Genomic DNA, 19,750 nt, shown 5'->3' with positions numbered 1-19,750 from the left:
TGTTCATTGAGGCAGTATTTACAATATCCAAGGTATGGAAACAACCTGAGTGTCCATCAGTGGACGAATGGATAAAGAAAATTCAGTGTGTATACACACACATACACACACACACACACACACGTGGGATATTACTCAGCCATAAAAAAGAATGAAATAATGACACTTGCAGCAACATGGATGGATCTAGAGCTTATCATACTAAGTGAAATAAGTCAGACAGAGAAAGACAAATACTGTATGATTTCGCTTACATATGGAATCTAAAAACAAAACCAGACAAACAAAAAGGACAAACAAACCCATAGATACAGAGAACAAACAGTTTGGTGATTTCCGGGGGTGGGGGGGGTGGGAGAAATGAATGAACTGTTTTGGTGCATTTTTTAGTTTACATGAGTTGAATTTCTTTTTCAGATAGAGAAAGAGAGATAATACCTCTTCTTTTAAAAAAGATGTATAGATGGTAAAGTGATGGGAACATAGGAAACATTTTAAGATAGACGGCCCCTGAGCTTGTTCTTAGTTCTAATATTATTTCCCTTAAAACAGTACTGTCATCCAACATAAGAAATTTTAAGCAAGTTCATTTAGGTATTCCATTGCTTACATTTTATTGAATTTCTCATTGAAATATCTTGGCTCAGGAATTGATTTCAAAGAGTTTTAAAAAATTTATTAATATGTAATGTTAATCTTTCTTGAATACAAAGGATTGCAATAATAAAAGGTTGGTAATTTAGGTCTCTTTACTGCCACAAAACTTGCTCCATGTCTACAAGTTTACTGTGGGCTTCCTGGCCTATTACCACTTTCACAAAATGTGACTGGGTGACCTCACAAACTCGGGTACCAACCATGTGTTGTAGGGTGTGTGTGCATGTGTGTGTGTATGTGTGTAGAAATGGGGACTCCTACTTGATTGGGGATACTAACTTACTGTTTAGACTGCATTTAAAATATTTAAGAATCCAGTCTGGATCATTGTCAGTTTGGTGGTTGCACATAACTCAGGAGCTAAGAAAAGGCACTAATTTATTTTAAAGAAAGAATTCTGAAATAAAATTTGAATTTCCAGTTTCAACCATGACTAGCTTGTATTGGGCTTACCCTCCAGGCAAAAACTACCTGAAAAGCTGGCCTCCCAACACCACGCACACATATACATGCATACACACACTTACATACACATATACACAAATATAGACACACATATAGACACACACACACACACATCCTGGGGAGCAATCAGTGCAGGTGGGACTTGAAGGTTGCAGTCCTTGAGGGAAGGAAGAATCTGTAAAAAAGAGTCCAGCGAACCTGCTGGAACTGAAAATACAATGTGTGAGGCTGGGATCCATTAAGTAGTTTACAGCAGTCTGGGTACCACCTGAGACAGGACGAGGAGACTGGAAGACAGAGCGATGGAGAGGATCCAGGCTGAAGCTTAGGAAAGAAAAGCATGGGGACAAGCAAAGACACACAGAGGAGCAGTGAAAATGTCTAATACATGTGTAATTGGGGTCCAGAGGAGAGAGGAGAGAAAATGGAGCAGAAGCAGTACCCGAAGAGACAATAGCAGAGAATGTTCAAAAACTGATGAAAGATATCAATCCACAGATTCAAGAAGCTCAGCAAACCCAAAGCAGGATGAACACTAAAATAAAACAACCACCAAAAAACAAAACTGGGCATGTTGTAGTCAAACTACTGAAAACCAAAGACAAAAATAAAAATCTTGGTCTTCCCTGGTGGCGCAGTGGTTAAGAATCCACCTGCCAATGCAGGGAACACGGGTTCGAGCCCTGGTCTGGGAAGATCCCACATGCCACGGAGCAACTAAGCCCATGCGCCACAACTACTGAAGCCCGTGCACCTAGAGCCCATGCTCTGCAACAGGAGAAGCCACTACAATGAGAAGCCCGCGCACCGCATCGAAAAGTAGCACCCGCTCGCCACAACTAGAGGAAGCCCGTGCACAGCAGCAAAGACCCAACACAGCCAAAAATAAATAAATATTAAAAAATATAAAGGTTTTTAAAAAAAAAAAAATCTTAAAAGCAGCCAGAGGAAAAAGACATTAAGAGGAACAACATCGAGATTGACATCTGACTTTTCAATGGAAACGATGGCGCTAGTCTCTGAGGTGCTGCAGAAATGCCGAGACCAGTATTCTATACCCAGCAAAAGTATCCCCCAGAGACCAAGAAAAGAAAACCGAGGGGATTCATTGCCGGCTGACAAGAAGTACTAAAAACCAGCCCTCTTTAGAAAGATCTGAATCATTTAAGGCAATATTTACGGCTCCTTGTGGGTTTTTTGACTCAAATAGGAGCATAACGCATGACACAAACAGCACAAAGGGTGGGGGGGGGCGGGGGCGACGAGCTTGGCCGTTGGATGAGTCTTGCCTTTTCTACAAAGTTGCAATGAATAATGGCGAGAATCATCACGTACAGCTCAAAGGCTTATGAAGAGAAAACTGGGATAATACTTGATTAATATGAAAGCAACAAGCAAGGAAGTTTAAAGGAACAAAACCATAAAAGGACAGAATAGAACACACATAGGGAGATGGTAGACGTCACCCAACTCTACTAATAGCCCGTTATTACCAATGGACTGAACCCTGCAGGAAAAAGAAAAGATTATCAGCTTGCTTTTTAAAGGAAATTTGTTGTTTGTAGATAACATGCTTTGTAGATAAGAGCACAGAAAGGTTTCAAGCAAAAAGATAAAAAAGAGAAACCAAGGAAACACCAGCCTAAAGAGGCTTATTGATGTCAGCAGCAAAGTAAACTGGGAGGGGTGTTGCTCTAAGGCCACTACACAATGACAAGAGAGTCAGTTCAGTGGGAAACGCAGATCCTGAAATGCATAGGCTTGCTTTTTAAATATATGGAGTGAAAGTTGACAGCACTCAAAGGAGAAAGAAACAAGTCCACAATTAGCGTTGAGGACTTTTAACAGATTTCCTCAGTAATTGATAGATCAGCATACGAAATGTCAGTGAGGATGGAGAAGATTTGAACACAGTTTTCACATATTAACCTTGAATTCCTGGAATAAACCCACCGAGTCACAAGATGCTGTTCTTTTTCTATATAGTTGGACTCAGCTTGCTATTTTGTTTAGGAGTTTTGCATCTTTTTTCAGAGAAGTATTGGCCTATAACAACATGGTTAACCAAGTCATACATTGCACCAAATAAGTGCAGAACATTCCAAATGCACAGGAAACATTTACAAGATAGACCAAGCGGGAATGTAACGCAGGTCTCAGCAAATCCCAAAGGATGAAATCATGCAGACTGTGCTCTCTAACCTCAGTGAAATTAGATTTAAAAAATCAACAGTAGAAAGATACTAGAATAAGTCACAATGGAAATTATAAAATATTTTGAACTGAATGATAATGAAAATACAACATATCAAAACTTGTAGGATACACCTAAAGTGGTATTTAAGGGAAATTTATAGCTCTAGTTGCACTTATTAGAAAAGAAGGAAAGTTCTAATTTGGGCGGTCAAGAAGTGAGAAAAAGAATAGCAAATTAAACCCAAAGAAAGCTGGAGGAGCAAAACAGAGAGCAAATATCAATGAAATAGAAAGCAGACAGACAATAGAAAAATGACCAAAGCCAAACGCCGGTACACTGAAAGATGAATGAAACAGACGAACTCCTGTCACAGTGATCTGTAAAAAGAGAGGGAAGTTGATTGTCAATAAGAGGTATAAAAAAGATCATTGCTAAGATCCTATAGACGTTAGAATGAGAGTAAGAGAATATCGTGAACAATTTTGTGCTAATACCTTTGACAAGTTGGAAGAAATGGGCAAATTCCCTGAAAAACACGGTGTATCAAAACTGAGCAGAGGGCAGCCCCGTTGGGCACACGGGGCTGCCCCTGGTTGTCTGGTCGTGGGGTGATCAGGCTGGGATTGTGACTCAGAGTGTGAGAGCTGGTAGAGGACAGGGTGGCTCTGGCTTGGTCGCCAGGAAGCTGTGCTCACGGGCCGGTTACTTATCATCTCTTGGAATGTCCCCCACCCCGGGAGGACAGCCCTGCCGCGGTCACAGGGCCCCAGACGCCGCAGGGTGCAGAGACTGGGAACAGGGTCAACGCAGACAGCGGGGGCTCCAGGGGAGGAGGGGCAGACGCCCAGCCTGACAGCGGCCGAGGGGGCCAGGCAAGGAGGCCGTGGGTGAGGGTCTGACCGGACCGTGATGTGGGCCCCTGTCAAGGGCGCTGGGGCGGGTGGCCTTTCCAACATGGGGACCCGAGTGAGCTGGATGCCGGCGTGGATGAAGGAATGAATCTTGATTCCTGCCTCAGAATTAAGATGGGAATGACCACAAACCTAAACGTGGTTAGCAGGGGATGGTGGTGCTTGTGATCATGGTGACGGGCAAAAGTTTCTTAAGCACTTCTGTTTTTTTTGCGGTACGCGGGCCTCTCACTGTTGTGGCCTCTCCCATTGCGGAGCACAGGCTCTGGATGCGCAGGCTCAGTGGCCATGGCTCACGGGCCCAGCCGTTCCGCGGCATGTGGGATCTTCCCGGACCGGGGCACGAACCCGTGTCCCCTGCATCGACAGGCGGACTCTCAACCACTGCGCCACCAGGGAAGTCCTAAGCACTTCTTAAGAAGCACTCGTGATGAAAGTTTGATAAAATTTTTTATTAAAAAAATTAACATATGGGACTTCCCTGGCGGTCCAGTGGTTAGGACTTGGAGCTTCCGATGCAGGAGGCCCGGGTCCAATCCGTGGTCGGGGAACTAAGATCCCCTGTGCCATGCGGTGCAGCCAGAAAATTAAAAAAACAAACAAACAAACAATACCCCCAAGAATAAAACATCAAAGGAAACGCAGCTCAGTGAAGGATCAGAAGACGTGACAAGCACGTCACAGAAGAGGGTGTGCGAATGACCGGGGCGAGGCGTCGGTGGTGGCTGGGAGATGCTGATTCCACTGGGGCCCACATGTCCTCAGGTGCGCGTCCGGCAGAAGTGAGACCCTGGCCCACTGCCCATCGCTGCCGAACAGGCACGGGGTCCTGTGGTCACGTGGATGACAACATGGCAACGAGCAAGGCCACACCTGGGTGTCAGGTCCCCACAGACTGAGTTGTAGCCCAGCGTTTGGTGATGGGTAGCCGAGTGGCTGTCGCCTGGGGTGGGTGGTACTGACCAGCCGCAGGCCCCTGGGTGTGCGGTGTCCTGTTCGGGTGGTGGTTTCCAGGTCTTTCTGCAGGTAAAAGCTCACCGAGAGGTACACTTAAGGTGTGTGCACGTCACGTATGGTTCAAAACCTTCCGAAAGTAATTTGGACACATCATAGCTTCACTATATTCTGACACACGATAAGTGGCAGCCGCATGAATTTACAAATGGAAAAACAAAGTTTGGTCCACGTTAGAATCCCTTTCTGAAATGCACTTGAAGTGCAGTGTCTTGAGAATTACGATCAGAGGAAGAGTACAAATCCAGGACAGTGACGGATTAAGGACTTGAGTGCCCTTCCGGAGGAGCCTCCCCTCTGTGCTCACCTGCCACCTGCCAGGGCCTTTCGTTTGCTGGCAGTCCCTTGGTGTCCTGTGCGTTATCTTGAAGTCGTTCTGGAACGTTCACTCATCAGTGACGTTTACGACAGCTCTGATTCTCTGCAGGGCTGCGCGGAGACGTGGCTTCCTCTAAGGCTGCTTTGCTGAGTGGTATTCTCATATGTACGTTTCTGCAAAGTCGTAGCTCAGTGTTACTGCACTTCATACTTTAATCTGGTGCCAGCTTCTGACGTCACTTCCTCATTTTCAAGCTTGCCGTTCATCCTGGACACTTGGTTCCAGACAAAAGGGCTCCATTTTGAGGGCAGATTGGTAGAGAGTGTCTGTTTCAATTTGATGCTATTTGTGCTTTTTCATTTATTTCAATTACTTTTTCTCTATGTGGATTTTTAAGGCTTTATTAGTGTGTTTATGAGAGTCAAACTACATGACGTTGAAAGGTCTTCTAAGACATATAGACTATAAACCACGCGTTATGGAACTGTTAGCTTCTTTCCCATGTGAAGTTATTATTATTATTATTTTTTTTTTTTTTGCGGTACGCGGGCCTCTCACTGTTGTGGCCTCTCCCGTTGCGGAGCACAGGCTCCGGACGCACAGGCTCAGCGGCCATGGCTCACGGGCCCAGCCGCTCCGCGGCATGTGGGATCTTACCAGACCGGGGCACGAACCCGTGTCCCCTGCATCGGCAGGCGGACTCTTAACCACTGCGCCACCAGGGGAGCCCAATGTGAAGTTATTTTAATCATAACAGTCAATGAAAACTTTCCTCAGTACTGTTCATGAAAGTAGTGGGTTGCATGGTGCCCTCCACCCAAAAGACACGTGCACATCCTAATTCCTGGTACCTGTGAATGTGACCCTATTTGGAAAAAGTGTCTTTCCAGACATAATTAAATTAAGGATCTTAAGATGACATCACCTTGGAATATCCAGTTGGTCCTAAATCCAGTGATGGGTGTCCTTATAAGAGACAGGAGACACAGACACAGAGGAGAAGCTACGAGAAGACGGAAGCAGAGACGGGAGAGATGCAGCCACAAGCCCAGGGCCGCCTGGGCCTCCAGAAGCTGGAAGAGGCAGGAAGGACCCTCCCCTGGAGCCTCTGAAGAGAGTGCGGCCCTGCCCACACCTTGACCTCAGATGTATGGCCTCCAGGACAGAGAGGACAGGTGTCTGGTGCTTTAAGCTGCCCAGTTTGTGGATATTCGGGACTTCCCTGATGGCGCAGTAGGGGTAGGTTCAGAAGCCTGCAGCTGTGTGCCCAGTGGAGGCGTGGGGTGGGGGTCACGCTCATGCTCGTGCAGCTGAACTGTGTTTCTGGGGAAAAAGTACAGCACTTATGTTCAGAGATGAGTGTTTTTTTAACATGTAGGTCTGAATTGTTAAATGCAGACTAGAGTAAATAAGTCAGATTTTAATTTTATGTTTATAGAAGCAAAATAGAAAGCAGAAAATAACTCAAAAAAGTTATTTGAAATAAAATAACCTAAAAGCTTGTCTCCTCACCTGTCTTTTCCATCCCAGAGTGGGTGGTGCACTTGCTGTGTTCCGTGCTGACGTGAAAACCGGGGTCTGTGCTGGGGGAACCGGCGGGAGGCAGGTGTGGAGGGCCGTGCTGCTGCCTCGTCGACCAGGCAGGTCGGGCCGGGCCTGGTGGTCAGACAGGAAGGGAGACGTAGAGTGGGGGCTGCCAGGTGCGGTCCATCCAGACGTGCCAGGCTAGGTGCCCTTCCCTCTGTCCTGTCTTGGACCCTCACCCGGACCCACCTGTCTGCGGGCCCTCCGTGGGGAGGCTGGAGCCGCCACCCGGGAAAGGCTGCTTCCTCGCGGGTCCAAGAGCTGCCAGATGCTCTGGTCGCCCCTGCAGCTGGGACCCCGGCCTACAGCCTTGCAGGGAGCAGCTCTGCTAACAGCGGTGACCGCCATCTGTGTCCCGTGTACCGGAGCATGGCCTTGGCCCTCAGGAGGGTGCATGGCCCACGGGGCCCGACGGCCAGCATGGCCCACTTCTCAGGATTTCTCTCCAGGGGCAAAGGTTCTTTTGTAAGCACTTTGCTGAAGCATTGTTCACAAGGGTAAAAAAATGGAAACACTTTACATGTTTGTTGAACAAATCATGGTGTATTCGCACATTTAAGAACTTAACAGTTAAAAATCGTAGCACGAAAATGTGGTCACAGCCATCATGCTGTGAACTGTGGCCGCCTTGTGTGAAGGGGTATGGGCGACTGTCCACGCCTCTCGCCTCTCGTCTGCCCCAGCTCCCAGCCACATGCATGTCGAAAACTCCTCCACGTGAGAAAATGCCTTACTTCTTAGGACAGGGCTTGGATTCTCAGAGACACCTGGTGACTGCCCAGCCTTTGTGGGGACGTGGGGCCCCTTGTGGGTGCACAGACACCGTCAGGCAAGCGGGCGGCTGGGCCCCGGGGGTGGCATCGGTCATGAGCTGTGATGGGGTCCGCACAGCCGTTTTGCGGCCGTGATGGCCTCCCCTGCTGAAGCTGTCTGGCCTGCGCGTGGACAGGGGTCATCCTGGGCGATGTGTCCCTGGTGCCTGCCATCCGTGGGTGCGGGAGATGCCAGAGTGAGAGCTCTGGGGTCCATGAGAATGGCCAGGCTCCTGGCAGGCCCTGCAGACGGCCTCACTGACCCGTGTTCTGGAAGATAAAGAAATCTGGTTGCTTGATTATTTAGGCACCCTTTAAGATGTCTCAGGAGAAAATGTACGGCTTGTTTAAGAAGCAAAATAAAACATCACACCCAGTGTCGCCTGGTGTGTTTCAGGGATGGAGGCGCAGGGTGAGCGCCAGCCTCTCGATGCTCAGGGGACCTGGGTGCGTCCAGGGCCTTGGGCTCCGTGTCACTGCAGTGCACCTTCCAGTTGGCACCATTTCCATGGCGACCTGTCCGGGGCTGGGTCTGAGCACCGGAATGGATTGGAGGCCTGGGGCACGCTTCATGCTTCGCGGAGATGGCGGCGAGGGCCCTGCCCCCGTGTGATGTGCGGGGTGGCCCGGGGTTGGGGGAGCTGGGCAGGATGGAGCCGTCCCGTCGTTTGTGCAGTGGCCCGGCCGGCTCCCTCGAGTGAGAGGGGTCGGCTTTGGTCACCTTAGCTTCCCCGGCTTCTCCCCACGCCATGGGCTGTGTCAATTGCAGCCTCTGTTTCCTTGTCTGCTTCCCTCTGGCACTTCCGGGGGCAGCTGTGAGCGTGGCCGGGGCCCGGCAGGCACGGACACTTCGTGGGGTCTGACCGGGGCTCCCACTGCTGCTGCCGTGCATCCCTCCCGCCGGCCTGCCTTTGGCCTGACCATCGGGACCCTTGGTCTGTCCCCTGGGTGCAGGTGCTGGGGTGTGGCCGGTGAGCGCTGTGGGTGGGGTGAGGGCTGGGTCCGCTTCCAGAGGCCCGAGAGCAGACGTGTGACCCGGGCTCCCTACCTGGGACGAAGTACCATCGAGCACTTGGAGGCTCCCAGCAGCCCTGGTGAGCTGGGGACGACCAGCCCAGGAGGCCTTAGGGCTGAGTCCTCAATGGATGCCCCTTGGCTCAAGAGGGGGTCACTGTGGTGTCCGCGGGTGCTCGGCACAAAGGGTGTCACTCGGGGTGAGCTGCCCAGTGCCCGGGGGCCTCGCAGAGCGGGACTGACCCCATGGACCCCAACCCCTGACCTCCCCCCGAGCCCCCTGGAATGTGGCCCCGGCCCGGGGGCCCACGGTATCACTCCCTGAAACACGGGGAGGGACAGCTTGCTGCGCATCGGGGGCTGGTGGCCTCTCGCTGGGCCGTGTCCACCAGGTGGCACCCCTGCCCTGGCTGCGCCGTGCAGACACGTGGACGGGGCGGAGACGGGTCCGCGCTCCTGTGTCTGTTGATTCCGCGCGTGCACTCGTGTGTTTTAGGGGCTGACACGGGAGGTACTGGCTGATCTGAGAAGCGCGCTTTCTTAGAACGTGGGAGCAGCCCTCTCTGCTCTGGGCCAGGCCTGACTGGAGGCTCTGGACCCCCAGCCCCACGGGGACAGCCGAGCGCGGGCGGTGGGCGGGCTGTGCAGGGTCCGCAGGCTGACCGGCCACCGCCTGTCTTGCAGTGAACGAGTTCACGGTCATCAGGAAGAAGTTCCGCTGCCCCTACTGCAGCTTCTCGGCCATGCACCAGTGCATCCTCAAGAGACACATGCGCTCCCACACGGGCGAGCGGCCCTACCCCTGCGAGATCTGCGGGAAGAAGTTCACGCGGCGCGAGCACATGAAGCGGCACACTCTGGTGAGCGGGCGCAGGGCCACGTGGGGCTGGCATGTGGTCAGTGGGGGCTCGGCGTGGGTCAGCATAGGGGTCATCATGGGGTCAGCGTGCGGTCAGCACAGGGTCGGTCCAGGGCACGCTCTGCATGGGGCTGCGGTGTCCGGGCAGGATGGGGCCCTGGGCTGTCCAGGATGCCACGGGAAGCCCTGAAGTGGGGTCCGCCCGACAGTGGGAAAGACCAGGACAGCGGGGAGGCACCCCAAGCCCACATCCCTCCTGAGCAGCTCTGCCCCCGGCCCCAGGTGCAGAAGGGCAGGTGAGCACATCGCCCCGCAGCCCCACTCCTCAGCTTCCCCTTTGGGACCCCCTCTGCTCCAGCCCGGCCTCTGCAGGTGCTCCCTAACCTGCCAGGACCCTGCCCTTGCCCCCTGGCTCCTGCCACGTGGCCACTTCCTCCGTGCCCCACCCTGCAGTTGCCGTGGGACCCTGGCCTCTCTCCCCCGCAGCCCCTGGAAGGTTCTGACGGCCTGGCTCGCAGCTCAGGAGCAGGTGCTGCGCAGATGAATTTGCTTGGCCAGGAAGTGATAGAAAAGGTCACCCTTGAAACAGGGAGGCAGATTCATCAAAACACAGCGTGAGGAACCCTTGGGCGGGTGAGAAACGAGGAAGGCCAGGCGGCTGGGGCATGGGTGGGGAGAGGACGCTGGGGTGATGTCATGAGTGAGGGGGCCTCAGGGCCACACAGGCTGGGCCGGGCCCCCGCAGCACCCTGATCCTCTGACCAGCAGGAGGGGTGGAGGGGCCACATCCCTGCGGCGAGGGGGGCCGAGGCGAGACCTCAGGGGTGGCCCCAACGGGGTGAGCCACGCGAGGGAGCGAGGGACAGCCCACGGCCTGGGCCTCATTTGGGGCTGGGCTCCCCGGGGAGGCTCCCTGAGGCCAGGTGGAAAAGCTGGAGGGGGAGGCAGCCCTCGGAGCCAGGGCCCAGGCTGGTGGACTCTCCCCGACGGGCAGGTTTGCAGGGCTGGGAGGCAGCTGAACCTCCCCTGACGGCAGAAGGGCAGCTTGCTCCTGCCCCACCCGGCCCGGGAGGCTTAGCCAGGGGGCAGGGGGTGGGTGGGCAGTCTCAGCAGCTGTCTCCCTGTGGAGCCGAGTTCTGGGTCTCCACAGCGCCCACACCCTTCCCCGCCCATCCATGTGTCCATTGGGACGAGTGTCCGGCCATCTGGTCCCAGAGGACAGGCTCCGTGGCTCCCTGGGAGCTGTCCCCACTGCCCAGCCCTGCTGTGACCGGACTGGGGTCTTTATTCTTTGCAGAGGGTCCCGGAAGCCCTGGGTTTAAAATGTAACAAATGAAAAAGACCCAGGAAGGGTCCCGGGAGCCAAGTGATTTGAGGCTTCGTTTCTGGAATCAGAACCTGTGAGGCGGGCCAGCTCCTCCTGACGTCCGACCAGGGCGCATCCGGCCTCTCGCCTGCCTAGGCTGGTTGGCAGCAGTCATAGGTCCTCGTGGTCGGGTTTCAGGGAAGGCTGTGATGGGGCAGACGTTCACGGTGGTCTGCGGGACCGCTGAGCTGGGAAGCCAAGGGCGCTCGGCCAGACCCGTCGGTTGGAGAATTCAGAAAGGCAGGAGGCAGCATTCAAGCAGCAATCACGGTCCCCCTGAGACCCCCGACCCTGCCGTCCCGCGGGCTGGGCACTCAGCCCAGCTCCCGGCTGTCCTGACGGCTTCCCAGAAGGCAGGTGCCTCGAGTCCCTCTCGGTCACTGCTGTCCTGGGCTCCCATCACCCGTGGCCCCAGGCCCCCCAGGCCCAAGCCGGGAGCCACCAGAGCCCTGGCCATCCCCTCATGGGGCAAAAGCGGGGGCGGGGCAGAGGTGAGCGCTCTGCCTGCTTCACTGGGAGGTGTGGGGGCAGCAAGCCCCCGGGGTGGGGGGGGGCATGGGCGGCCTAGTGCCCAGCAGCCCTCTGGGTGGGGATGAGTTCTGGTGGCACCTGCAATTCTGCGTGTTCCGGCTTTGTGCAGCGGCCCCCGGCCAGGGCTAGGGGTCTGAGCAGCCTAGCAGACTGCCCCCACCCACCCAGATCTCAGCTTCTGGGCCACCCAGACCTCCCCCTCCACTCACTAACAGTACGTCCCCCTGCACTGACCATCATCCCCCCGCACTGACCATCGTCCCCCCGCACTGACCATCATCCCCCCGCACTGACCGCCGTCCCCCCGCACTGACCATCGTCCCCCCGCACTGACCGCCGTCCCCCTGCACTGACCATCATCCCCCCACACTGACCATCGTCCCCACACACTGACCATCGTCCCCCCTCACTGACCGCCATCCCCCCCGCACTAACCGCCGTCCCCCCGTCCCCCCGCACTGACCATCGTCCCCCCTCACTGACCTCGTCCCCTCACTGACCGCTGTCCCCCCGCACTGACCGCTGTCCCCCCGCACTGACCGCCATCCCCCCGTCCCCCCGCACTGACCATCGTCCCCCAACACTGACCATCGTCCCCTCGCACTGACCACTGTCCCCCCGCAGGTGCACAGCAAGGACAAGAAGTATGTGTGCAAGCTGTGTAGCCGCGTGTTCATGTCGGCCGCCAGCGTGGGCATCAAGCACGGCTCGCGGCGCCACGGCGTGTGTGCCGACTGCGCGGGTGGCGGCGGGGCCGGGCCTCTGGATGGCGGCGGCGCCGAGGGCTCTCCTGAGCTGTTCGCGGGCGACGGGCCGTACCTGGAGGACCCCGAGGACCCACGCGGCGAGGGCGAAGAGGAGCTGGGCGAGGACGAGGACGACGTGGGCCTGGCCCCCGAGGACGCACTACTGGCGGACGACAGGGAGGTCGAGGACTCGCCACGGGGGCCTCGCAGCCCTGCCGGGGGCACCGACAAGGACTTCACCTGGATCTCCTAGGCTGGGCCAGGCACTGGGCAGCGGCCGCCCCCGCCTGCGTGCGCCCCGGGCCCCCTTCACCTGCTCTCCCCCACCCCTCGAGGACACCCGGGGCTCAGAGGCAGGCGCTGCCCCAGCGAGTGGGGCTGGGGACGCACGTGGGGCGGGTCTGAGCCCAGGGAGAGCCCTTGTCACCTCCCCCAGCAGGGGCGCGGGGCGGGCATCAGGGGTGCCCAGGACGCACCGGTCTGGCGTCGGACGCGCCGTGACGTGTGGGGGCCAGCGCTGGCTGTGGTCCCAAGTGTGGCCCCGAGGCCCGGGTCCGGGAGCTGTTAGGAGAGTTCTCCTGACCCTGGGCCCCGTCCAGGGCCGAGTCCCCCCGCCTCCGCTCCCCCTTCTCAGCAGTGGGGTCACTGCTGGCAGCTGCCACTGCCCCCGCCCTCGAGGGCTGTGCCGTCCGGTGGCAGCCTGCGAGATCCAGGTCTGGCGTCCAGAAAGCCCCGCGGCCCCCCCGCCTCTGGGCTTTGGTGCTCAACACGCAGCAGCTGCCGACCTCGGCCCAGGTGCCCAGGTGCCCAGGCGCCCAGGTGCCCAGGTGCCCAGGCGCCCAGGTGCTATCCCCCCACGGAGGCGGCTGGGCGGGGGGCCCAGGTGCTCCCACCGTAGGGGCCTCCTCTTTCTTTGTGTGCACTTCTCTGGGCTGGCTCGCCCCTCCGCCCCTCCCGTCCTGCCGCGCCCAGGCCACTCCTGCTGACCGTTCCGGGCGGCTCGCCTTCGTTGCTGCTCACGCCGCCTGCGGGGGCCGCCCCTCCCCAGGTGCTCGGGCCCCGGTTCCGTGAGTAGCTAAGGAAACTGAGGCTGCCACGTAACATGGTTCTGTTTGGTGTTATCTTTCCCGCTCGACCACACTCGCAGACGTGTCTTTCCTTTGGTTTCTTCCCAAGCCCCCTCGCCGTCTTTTAAACATGCTTATGACCCCTTCTCTATCTTTTTTCTGAGAAGCCGGGGCCCCGCCGTGTGCTGTGAGGACACTGTGGGCCCAACCCCGGTCTGTCTCCCTTTCAGGCTCATGACACATACATTCCATCCCCTCCACCCACCTCGCTTGGGAGCCCCTGCGGGACACCACGCCAGGGCCCCTTGGGTGCTGAGCTAGAGCCGAAGGAGACACTGGCTTGATTTTCTCTCTCCCCACAGCCTGCAAGCCGAATGGCTTTACTGCATTTCTCCCGGGTCCCATCTACTCTTTCTAGGTGGAGAAAGGCAAATCCCACAGAACCCTCCTTAGTAAGTGGCTAGCTGCGTGGACACGGACGGGTGCTGTCCTTGAAGCCCTGCCCGGGGAGGAGTCGCAGCTTCATTTTTTGTTTTGCTTTGTTTTAAACATAGCCACCTTTCTCTCAGTCAGAAGAGGGCTGCCCTCCCATCCTCAGCTAGGGACGCTGCGAACTCCTCAATGCCGGCATCCTTAGAGAAGGGCCGGGCCGGGCTGGGGGCAGGAGCCCAGGGCGGGTTGGGGTGCCTCCGGGGCCAGTGCCCCGGTCTGCCTTTCACAGTGGGGCCCGGCTGAGCCCCTCAGTGGGGCTCCCCACTGTGTACCTTTCCCCCACTTTCTAACCCCTTTTATAAACAGACTTACTTTCTTATCAAATGCATTTGGAAACCAGACCTTTGCTACCAAGCGTCTCTGGGTTTTGTATGGGGCCACCTCTCAGCCCGCTGCCTGCGCCCCAGGCCACCTTTGCGCCACACTCAGGACCTGCTCACTCCCGCTCCGGACCGTCCTGGCTGACTTTTGACGGGGCCCTCAGTGCCACAAGGGCATTTTCTTCCTCAAAACAATACCCTGGAAAACCGAGGGTCCCACCTCCCGCCCCCGAGCCCCGTGTGTTCACGATTCTCGTGTGCGGTTAACTCGAGAGCTGGATTTCAGAGATGCAGGCGAACACATCGCCTCCAGAGGCGTGGAGGGAAAGACGCGTAACGAAAGTTTCTTTTTTAACGTGATCTTTTTTTTTTTCCCAAATCAATGTTTAAACTAATAAATATTTTTTTATGAAGCGGAAAAGCGTGTAGATCACATCTCACATTTTGTACCTTTCCGTCTGTGTGCGTCTGTGTTTGGTGTCTGCAACGCCGATGTGGGACGCGGTCCATCGGGCGGCAAGGTCTTTGGGGGTGGGGGAGGGGCGGGGGAACCAAGATTTTGTATCAAGCTCTGGATCCTGACCGGGTTGTATGCTTGAACTCTGGGTTTGGGAACAGTCACAACACTGCCAGGACTGGATAGGGACCTCAACTGAAAGAACACAGCTACTGCTTCCAACTTTGCACATCTTCCTTTTTAAAAAAGAGAACTCTGAAAAAATGCAAAAACTGGAACTTTTTGCAATATTATATGAAAGATAATCTTATTTTCGCTCATTCTGTGACATGTGCAACTCTTAAGAAAGCCATACTTAATGGTGTTTTTATTTTTTAGATCCTATATTGTGTTTTGTACGTGGCCCTTTTTAGAACTACTTGTAGTGAGGGCGCTGTGTGTGTGCTTTTCTTAAATATTTATTTTTTCAACATGCTTTCAACCTGTCAACACAAACAAAACAGAAAAAGGGCAGTGTTTGAAGATTGTTGATTTTTTTCTGGGGATAATCTATATTATATCGACTTTATATGAATTATTATAAACCTGTGTTTGTATTGGAGATGTGTTTCATATTTGGGGGAGTCTTTTGTAACTGGTCAGTGGGACATCACGGCCATCGCCTGCTTCCCCGGAGCCGTCAACGGCCAACAGCACCTCCTCCCTAGTGGTCTTGAGATTTCTTGTCTGCCGGGCGCACTCCGGGCCCGCCTGTGGGTCTCCTTTCTGTGACGGGATTAGTTAGACTTTCTTGCAAAGCGATCACTTTCAATAAACTGGGAAATTGCTGCTTGAGCAGATGCCTCGTGTGTGTTTCAGACAGCATCTCCTCCTCCGGCCTCACCCTGGGCAGAGGGGGCCAGAGAGTAACCCCCCCCCCCGCAGCCCTCTGTGGCCTGGTTGCTGGCCTCCTGTCTGCCCACCGCCATCCCTGCCCATGGCGGGGTCCTGGCTCCGTGTCCCTCCCCCCAGGAGGCAGACACAGCTTTTGGAAAAATCCCGAATCTTTAATGTTACTCCTCGCCTGGTTCAGCCCAGACGTGAGACACCTGAGCTTGGCAAACACGGTACAAATGTCCACCCGGGCCCTCAAACAGTCAGATTAAGTGCGGGCAGGGGCGCCCCCTCCCCGACACCCCTCAAAGTGCATCGAGGACGGCCCCGTGTGGCCCCAAAGCGGGGCCCGTCACACCCCTGACAAGTCCAGGGCCGACAGGTGGGGGGCGGCCACCCCTGGGGACCCCAGGCCAAGGGGACAGCTGTGAGGTTTGGCTTTAGTGCAAAAGGCCAAGAGGCTGGTTTCTTCAGAGGCACTTTGAGTGGTGGGGACCGCCCCCCACCGGTTAAAAAGAAGACCCTGCAGCTAGGAGAGGCCCCGGCGGGCGGGGCTCAGTCCAGGAAGCGTTGGCAGGCCTTCTTCCAGCGGCAGGCAGTGCACCACAGGTCCCGGTGGTCCATGCCATACACTTTCCGGCACTTCTTGGCGTCACCTCGGGGCTTCCTGGGGGGACACATGGGGGGCATGGGGTGCGGTCGGGCCGGGAGCCTCCCGCCCGGTGCCTTCCCCGGCCCCTTTACACACACACGCACCTCGGGTTGGCACCGGGCTTGGCGGGCAGGGCTGGCGCGCAGGCCCTGACCGGGATGGGCTGTGGCTCCGGGTGGACGGGTGCCAGGCAGCCCTGAGAGGAGACACCGCTGTGGCCTCGCGCCCCTCCAGAGCCACCCGAGGCCTCACCCACCTGGCAAGCGGGGCCACTGGGGCACACCTGGGGGGCGGGCAGGGAGCTCAGCACCGGGGGCGGGGGCAGGGCGGGCGGGCGCAGCAGGCTGGGCAGGGCCGGGGGCTCCAGCGGCTCCAGGCGGGGCAAGGCGGGCGGCGTGGAGGCCGTGGGGGACCCCGGGGTCAGGCCAGACAGCCCATCGGTCAGCGAGTCCACGCCGACATCCAGCTCCGTGTAGTAGAAGTCCTCCTCGCCGTCGCTCTGCTCTGGCTCTGCCTGCCGCCTGCTGGGGGGCGGGGGGTGGGGTGCGAGCTGACGCAGAGGCCTGCCTGGCGCCCCCCGCCCCTCCCCCACCCCCGGCCCCGCCGCACCCCAGGTGCACCAGACGGATGTGTCTCTGCATCCCTGACGCCGAGCTCAGCACCTTCCCGCAGCGCTTCCACAGACACTGGAACAGCCCCTGCAGCGAGCTCTGGGTGACAGGGGGCGGTCAGCCTCGGCGCCCCCCACGTCCACCCCGCTCCAAGGGCTGCCCTGGCTCACCTTCCTCTTCCTCAGGGCAGGCTCCCCGAACAGGAAGTGAGCTGCCTCAGGGGGCAGCGGGGGCGACGGGGTAGATGGAGAGGACTGGTCACTGGTCGGGCCCCAGCCCCCATCCCCACTGCTGCCGCTGCTGCCCGGTGGCCGCACCGGGGCCTCCCGCCAAGGCTCCAAGCTGGGCTCTGCGGACACACACACCGGCGCCAGCATCAGGAGTTTTGGGGGCCACGGCTGTGCTGCAGACCCTGCTGGCTACGAGTCCCTGAGTGCAAAACCTCCGCCTGTTCACCTGTCCACAGGTGAGCCTGGAGGGCAAAGAACCTCTTGGAGGAGGTAGTGGCCGGGAGGAGCTGACCACGGCAGCCCAGGGACGAGCCCCTCCAGCACAGAGAAGGAAGACCAGAAGAGTACGGGGTGGGGAGCTGCCTGGCCAGCCAGGTGGAGATGGACAGGTCATGGAGGCCTGCAGGCCTGGGGCACTGCAGCTTTGGCCGCAGGGAGGGGCCATGGGGGTCCTGATGTCGCTTTAGACCTCAGGAGATGGATGCACTTAGAAGATGGTATTCCAGGTGAGCGGCTCTGCTTGCCCCACAGCAGCTTGTAGGGTCCTGGAGGGACAGTGGTCCTGAGCCCTGCCGGCACCCCCCACCCCAAGCCAGGCCTCTAAGTCTCACCTGTGCTGAAGGCTACAGCCGGGGCCCCCAGCAGGAGGGGGCTGGTGGACAGGCTTGTGAGGGCTGCAGCAGCCATGACCTCGTCCAGCCGGGCTTTTCCTGGGGGGGCTCTGGAGGAGATGGGGATGGGGGGGTGGAGGGGTGGGTAGGGCCCAAGAAGTACTCCAGGCCCGTCCCCGTCCCGGCACACGTGCAGGCCTGGGCACGTGTGTGCACCCAGCTCCCTCACTCCAGGAGCTGGGCAGGAGGCCCAGCTCCACCTCCAGCTTGGGTTGCCGAGCTCCAAATCCCCAGGAGCCACCGGGAACAAGCCTGGGCTGGGGTCTTTCCAAAGCCCGACTTCTCTGCAGCCTGGGCTTTGTTCCACCGTGGCTCCTTCAGACCCTGCTGCTGGACAGGGGTCTGAGGCCCCGCCGGTGGGGCCAGGCCAGGCCAGCCCTCCCCCCAATCACACATTAACCAGGGTTGTGCAACAGCAGCTGCGGGCCTAGCGCCAGACCTGGGAGGGCGGGAGCAGCCAGCAGCCAGCAGCAGCCAGCGGAGCCTGGGCTCCAAGCACAAGCGGGTCCCTGGGCCCCAGCGGGCAAGGCCAGGGCCCGCCCCCGCCTGCGCAGCCAGCCCGGGGTGTCAGGCACCTGGGAGGGTTTCTCTCTCTGCAGACAGAGCTGGCCAGACAGCCATCAGGGGCCCCGGGATGCCTGGACAGTCGATTCCACGCGGGCCTCACAGCCTCCTGGGCACAGAGGCTGACAGGCGCCCCCTCCCAGTTCTGCGCTCTGGCTCTCAGGGTTTGGGGAGGAACAAGGCATACTGATACATCGGTCATTTCTGCTTAACTCCTCCAGGGCTGGAGAGCCGAAAGGCAAGGACAGAAACCCAGTTCAGGATGCTGACCTGCCCTCCACCGAGGCGCCCCTCGCAGGGGTGGGGTCTGGAAGGCTCCAGCCCGCGCCCCATCCACCACCCCTGCACACACAGGCGTACGGGTGCACACGCCCCCTCGGCCTGGCACGCGAACCCCGGCTCACCTATGCCCTGGCACCGGGATGTGCGCCGACGGCGTCGGTGGCCCCGCCGCCCCCGCCCCCGGGGCCCCGAGGTCCGCGGCCCGCGGCTCCGGCTCCTGTGGCAGCGCGAACTCCACGGCAGGGCCCTGCGGACGCGGCCGGCTCAGCGCGGGCAGCGGCCGAGTCCCCACCCCCACCGCCACCCCGACCCGATGGTGCCCGCCCCCAAACCGGCTGTGGCCGGTGCGGCCCCGCCCCCGGCCCCGCCCCCGGCCGCCGCGGCGGGAAGCGCTCCGGGCGCCGGCCCAGCCCCGCCGGACCCACGGACACGCGCGGCGACGCGCCGCCCCCGCCCGCCCCGCCCCGGGGCCCAAAGTTCGTGCAGCTCGACGCCATCTTCGCAGCGGGAACTTTGTCGGCGCCCCCAGCCCGGTACCTGCGGCGCCGCGGGCACCGACACGGGCGCGGCCGCGGGGTCCCGGCCGGCGGCGCGGAGTGGGGGGCGCCCGCAGCCCGGGCCGGGCGCCGGGGGGCGCTCGGCCTCCATGGCCGGCCGGGTACCGAGGCTGCAGCGGCGAGGGCGGACGCTCCGGACGCGGCCCCGGGCCGGGCCGGGCCGGGCTGGGCCGGGCTGGCCGGGCCACCGACCCCCGCCCTGGATCGGCCGCCGCCCGCGCCGCGCCGCCCGGAGGCTGCCGGCCGGCCCCGCCCCCTCCTCGCGGCCCGAGGCCCCGCCCGCCCCGCGCCCATTGGACCGCCCCGCGCCCATTGGACCGCCCCCCCCGCGCCCATTGGACCGCCCCCCCCCGCGCCCATTGGACCGCCCCCCCCCCGCGCCCATTGGACCGCCCTGCGGCCACACCCCGCCCCTGGCTGGCTGCTCCCGCGCTGGCCGCTCCCGCGCCGCTCCGGGGCGGGCCGGCTTCCTCGAGGTATGCCCCTGCGCGAGCTGCCG

General features: G+C 58.6%; 2 protein-coding genes across 5 annotated transcripts in view; one reads left to right on the top strand and one right to left on the bottom strand.

The window, feature by feature from the left end:
- Positions 1–15,748, top strand: part of ZBTB46 (zinc finger and BTB domain containing 46) — a 57,339-nt gene extending 41,591 nt beyond the window's left edge. The window contains exons 4-5 of the mRNA XM_022597521.3: positions 9,658–9,833; positions 12,354–15,748. Of these exons, the coding sequence (XP_022453229.2) occupies positions 9,658–9,833; positions 12,354–12,728 (551 nt within the window). The 3' untranslated portion in view covers positions 12,729–15,748. The remainder of the gene's footprint in view (positions 1–9,657; positions 9,834–12,353) is intronic.
- An 88-nt stretch (positions 15,749–15,836) lies between these two features.
- On the bottom strand, positions 15,837–19,489 carry SLC2A4RG (SLC2A4 regulator). Of its 4 annotated transcripts, none has more exons than XM_089897207.1 (8): positions 19,232–19,444; positions 18,817–18,941; positions 17,789–17,898; positions 17,118–17,296; positions 16,946–17,046; positions 16,620–16,860; positions 16,441–16,532; positions 15,837–16,351 (listed from the first exon to the last, which is right to left on the bottom strand). In XM_089897207.1, exons 1-8 carry the CDS (start codon positions 19,340–19,342, stop codon positions 16,240–16,242), a joined length of 1,071 nt encoding a protein of 356 aa, XP_089753333.1. In that variant the 5' UTR covers positions 19,343–19,444; the 3' UTR covers positions 15,837–16,239. The 4 variants fall into 4 exon arrangements, with proteins under 4 accessions (XP_089753333.1, XP_089753334.1, XP_089753335.1 ...); XM_089897208.1 differs by having other exon boundaries at positions 16,946–17,034; XM_089897209.1 differs by having other exon boundaries at positions 16,620–16,857; positions 16,946–17,034.
- Positions 19,490–19,750: the final 261 nt, after the last annotated feature.

This window comes from Delphinapterus leucas, chromosome 15 (genome assembly GCF_059928025.1).
Source record: "Delphinapterus leucas isolate spDelLeu-1000000601 "Yukka" chromosome 15, BTC_Dleu_Yukka2, whole genome shotgun sequence".
Lineage (NCBI taxonomy): Eukaryota > Metazoa > Chordata > Mammalia > Artiodactyla > Monodontidae > Delphinapterus > Delphinapterus leucas.
Note: the sequence above shows the minus strand (reverse complement) of the source record. Positions and strands in the feature narration are given on the sequence as shown.